Raw genomic sequence first — 5,000 nt, 5'->3', positions numbered from 1 at the left:
TCTTCAACAGTCGTAACGTCACTTCCCTCGTAATGACGCATGGTAACTTAGTAACTGGCCCTAAACTATCGGAGCAATGGCGGACGCCCTTATGAAATATTTCTCCGACGAGCATAAAAGCATATCCATTGGAAAAAACAAACATTATAAATCTGATCATGTTTTGACTTTTACACATTCTGATCACAAGACATGAAAAGTTCTAGCCAGCATGAAGAATTAAAAATTACCGATTTTCTTTGTTTAGAGCCGCCGTTGCTGGGCGACATGACATGAGACTATTGAATCCAATTGGTGGCTAGGTTCATTAATTAAATCGATGGAGAGACTCGACGAAAGACTAGCGTCGCATGTAGGTATAATGTAGCAAGCATTAATCATTCTCCTGTTTATCTCTCTCCTTACCCATCATTTTTATTATTTTCCCAAAATGGCAGGCTTACCCAGCAGAAAAATTGATTTTTTAAACTCAAAAAAGCTCTCTACAAAACAACATCATGTTCTTATTAATCAAACAAAGATCATTCTTCAAAATTTGCGACGTACAAAATAAATCGGAATAAGAGAAAATGTATATTGTGTCATAACAATGTGACGATTTTGCTGTAGGTGGTAAGGAGAGGGTTAACTCACTCAATCCTGGAGATTGTTTCTACTTTTCAAAAAGGGGAAAAAAATGTATTGAAAACGAGCATGTACATAGGTATTTTTTTTTCAAGTTCCATTAACATGCAAAAACTATAAAACATTAGCTTTGATACTACGCCTATAATTTGTCTCGTAAAAATGTAATAAATAGGCATGGGGTACAAGTAACCCAGGTAAACTACGGATATATTCGGCATTAGGGTTGAATGAGTTAAGCTTTAAAAACCTATAAATTATATACAACTCCACGATCTTGATGAGTCCAAATGACTTCTTTGTTTAACTTTTCAAGATTCCGATAATGTTGGAAAAGGTCAAGTATAGATAGTTCGAAGATGACGTCACTCAGGTCTTTGTTATTTTTTTTTTTGCCATCCGCGTTTATGAGTAATGCTTACTGAACTGTATTAACTTAACTAAAAACGTTCATGGATAAACACAGTTTTGTGTGTTGGTCCGTTATACTTCCGGATGGCAATGTTATGAGCTTCTTAGCCAAGCGCATAATATCTATACTTACAGGTGCCTGCTCCCTTGTTTCTTAATTCGAGGTAGACCACATGCGCGCAACATGTCGCATTGCAAGACCCGCCCACGTGTGTCAAACAAAGACATATTATTGGCACAGAAGGTTTCCTAGTTCTTTGTTAAGTAAACAATTCCGTTGCTGTCATCCTTTCTTTCCCCACACTGTCTCTAATGTTTACCAGGAAAATATGGAGGAGGAGCAGTGAGCAGCACAATTATTCTCTGGTACATGGACAAAACACTTTTTTTTTTCATTTTGTCAAACTCCAGCTCACTGATTTTGTCACTCTATAAGAATATGAAAACTGCAAGAAAACTCGTCCATATGGATCGATTAAAAATGACTCTCATCTTGGAATAAAACCCCCTCTCAGAAATATAATGAAAACCAGTTCTTCCTATATATCTTTATAGTAACTTATCATTTGGGTCTTTCTGTCTCAAGCATTATGGACTAAGACTAAGTCTAAGGCCTTTTGAAACAGCCTCATTTTGCACTGGAGTAGAGTGCGATCCACCTTACCAAAAATTCATAATAATTTTTGTTTCCTCAGCGAAAATTGAGCCGAAAAATGGGCGTCCACGGAACTTGTCCTTGTCGAAAGATTTAAAATGACTCTCATCTTGGAAAAAAAACCTCTCTCTCTCTCTCTCTCTCTCTCTCTCTCTCTCTCTCTCTCTCTCTCTCAGAAATATAATGAAAACCACTTCCTCTCATATATATGTCTTTATAGTAACTTATCATTTGGGTCTTTGGTTGTCTCAAGCATTGTGGACTAAGACTATGGCCTTTTGAAACAGCCTCATTTTGCACTGGAGTAGAGTACGATCCACCTTACCGTGCAGCTATGTGGTCTAGTGGTATGACACTCGCTTTCGGATCGGAAGGTCTTGGGTTCGGGCCTCGCGCTCCGCGCATAGTTGAGTCCTTGGAAAAGGCTCTTTACTCACATTCTCTCACCGTACTCAGGTGTAAATTGAGTACCTGTGGCCCTTAATAACGTTGTCTTTGTCCGAAATATTGTGATATCGCCTAACAGGCGTCATTGCTGTCCTACATGTTAAATGTTGCTGTTGACTAGGGACCCCTTGTAAAGCGCTTTGAGCACATTTCGCGCTATATAAAGCTCAATTTTAAAAATAAAATGTAACCAAAAATTCATAATAATTTTTGTTTCCTCAGCGAAAATTGAGCCGAAAAATGGGCGTCCACGGAATTCCCAGGTTGGTTCTCCTGGACGGTGAAACAGGATCGGTCATTACAAGGGACGGGTATGACCGACTAATGGAAGATGTAACAGGGAGCGCGTTTCCTTGGAGACGTAAAGCGTTACGAGACATCATCAAGGGGAAGTTACTCCGGCTTCCCACTGAAGAGAAGGACACACTGGAAGAGATAGATGCAAATGCCTCTCTGGACGGGAAGATCGTTGGCTTCTATTTCTCAGCTCACTGGGTAAGTCGGCACTATCCCCCCCCCCCTCCTCTCTCTCTCTCTCTCTCTCTCTCTCTCTCTCTCTCTCTCTACATTATTTCTTTCTCTATCTCCCTCTCCTCCCCTCTCTCTTTCTTTCTTTCTTTCTTTACTACCCCTCCCCTCTTCTCTCTATTTTAAATTCTTTCTCTCCCCCCCCCCCTTTCTCTCTCATCCTCTCCCCTTCTATCTCTCCCTCCCTCCATTTTTTATATTATTTTTTTAAATCTTAAAATTTATTATATTAAATGAAAGATTGCACGAAGGAGATAAATAAACCATGTGATAAACGAACGAAAAAAACTAAAGAAATACGGTAAGCGGAAATGACGATCAAGGGGATTTCCCGAAAGTGAGGGTCTTATCGTCGATGGCGGACACTCGCAGTGAAGTTACGGGATTTGGTAAGCGGTAGAATGGGATGGGCCTATCTTTCTATTTATACACCAATGTCATCATCATCAACCTCATCATCATCATCATCATCATCATCATCATCATCATCATCATCATCATCATCATCATCATCGTCATCATCATCATTACCACCACCCATTATAAAGCACCATCATCGTGATCGTCAATTGATTTATAAATTTGGACGTCATCTTCTCAGTGCACTGCACATATATTATACTCTTCACTAAATCACCATGCTGAAGTAGAAAAATAAAACACGAAGCTAGCTAGCAAGTTCCCAAGAAAAACGAAATGTAAATGAAAGAAAGAAAAAGCGTTCTTGTAAACTCCCATTGAACCAATAACAAAACCTTGAGTTAACTCACTCAACCCTAACACCGACTATATCCGTAGTATACCCGGGTTACTTTTACCCCATGCCTATTTATTATATTTTTCTGAGACAAATTATAGGCGTAGTATCAAAGCTAATGTTTTATAATTTTTACACGTTAATGATAGTTGATTAAAACTATCTATGTACATGCTCATTTTTAATACATTTTGTCCAATTTTGAAAAGTAGCAAAAATCTCTAGGATTGAGTGAGTTAAGACGCCAATGTGATCAGGTAACTAACACTTGTCTTCTCTGAGGCACTGGAACCAGTCTTTACCGAGCTATTCTGGCATCCAATGACAAAACACCTTTTTAAATACTTTCATTGTCCAAAAACTTTCACTTCCAAATTGCGATCGATTAAATTGACTCGCACTTTTTCATTAAATACTATTAAACCCAATATTTGAAGTCTCGGGTTTAGGAATGTTGAGGATAGCTATTTCGATGGATCAATAATAAATGAAGTTGATATTTTCTCGTCAAAATATTTTTTTAAAAACTGTTTGGTCAGAGGGCAGCTTTATTCTTATGGACCTCCCAAGTGAAAGTTTCGATCCCAATCTTTCACCGTGGAAAGTATAGCTATCACCCTTCTTGACGGTGAGATATTTACAGTCGTGCAACAACAAAACACTCTTTTCTCAATTTGGTCAGAAAACTTTAACCCGACGTATGCGTATCATCAGGTCTGACAACCCAGGTTGTATGGGCTCATTTTTGTAATGGAAATCTTCTCAAACCAACGTAAAGTATTGTCCATTACAACAATGTTGAATCAAACCCATAGATAATTGCGTTCGGCTATCAGAACTGCGGAATACTTAGCTTTAACCGCATGATAATAATTTAAAATGACCTCCAACTTGCCAAAACGTCGTAAAACTGAGTCTCCTTTGAGTTTTAAGGGTTAAGACTTTTTTTTTACAAGTTGGTTGCCTTCTTAACTCTCTCCTTACCAGCTATTTACAGAATTTTACCCCAAAACTTCATACTAACCCAACGCAAAAATAGATTTTTCAAACAGATGAGCAACGAGTATATTCTATATTTTGTTCAGAAAATGAGCTCAGCAACATAGTGTCGAGTTTTTATGGCTATAACTATAACAAAATGAAATCAGATTAGGACAATTGTTGGATACATCGTAACGAATGTGACGATTTTCCTACGGGTGGTAAGGAGAGGGTTAATCTATGGGTTTTTGAAATGAAAGGTTTTCTGATCAAAATAAGACGAAAGTTGTTTTGCTAGTGGAAGATGGCAGTAGATTAGTTCTGTGTCTTATCTCGATGGTCTAAAAATTCAACCATGTGATCTATGCTCATTAGTGTAATGTTGTAAACTGTATGCGATTGATATCACACAATTGTTTATTGCTGCTCTCTGCCAGCCAGACAAGAAAAAAATAATTTAAAAATACCAGTTTATTGATGCTATGCGTTTAGTTAAAAAACTCATAATACCCGCCAGCCGGGTATACCGTACCAACACACAAAAACATGTGTAACCTTAAACGTTTATAGTCTGATTTATACAATTTAGTGAGAATT

At 37.9% G+C, this 5,000-nt stretch overlaps 1 protein-coding gene across 2 annotated transcripts in view; it reads left to right on the top strand.

The window, feature by feature from the left end:
* The window catches only part of LOC144967105 (nucleoredoxin-like), an 83,795-nt gene that overhangs the window by 57,616 nt on the left and 21,179 nt on the right, over positions 1 to 5,000 (top strand). For both annotated transcript variants that reach the window (XM_078903941.1, XM_078903943.1), the window contains exon 4: positions 2,360 to 2,632. In XM_078903941.1, coding sequence (XP_078760067.1) covers positions 2,360 to 2,632 — 273 coding nt within the window. The remainder of the gene's footprint in view (positions 1 to 2,359; positions 2,633 to 5,000) is intronic.

Source organism: Berghia stephanieae, chromosome 3 (assembly GCF_034508935.2).
Source record: "Berghia stephanieae isolate SIO BIC M18660-M18661 chromosome 3, UCSD_Bste_1.3, whole genome shotgun sequence".
NCBI lineage: Eukaryota > Metazoa > Mollusca > Gastropoda > Nudibranchia > Aeolidiidae > Berghia > Berghia stephanieae.
This window is presented reverse-complemented; position numbering and strand designations above follow the sequence as displayed.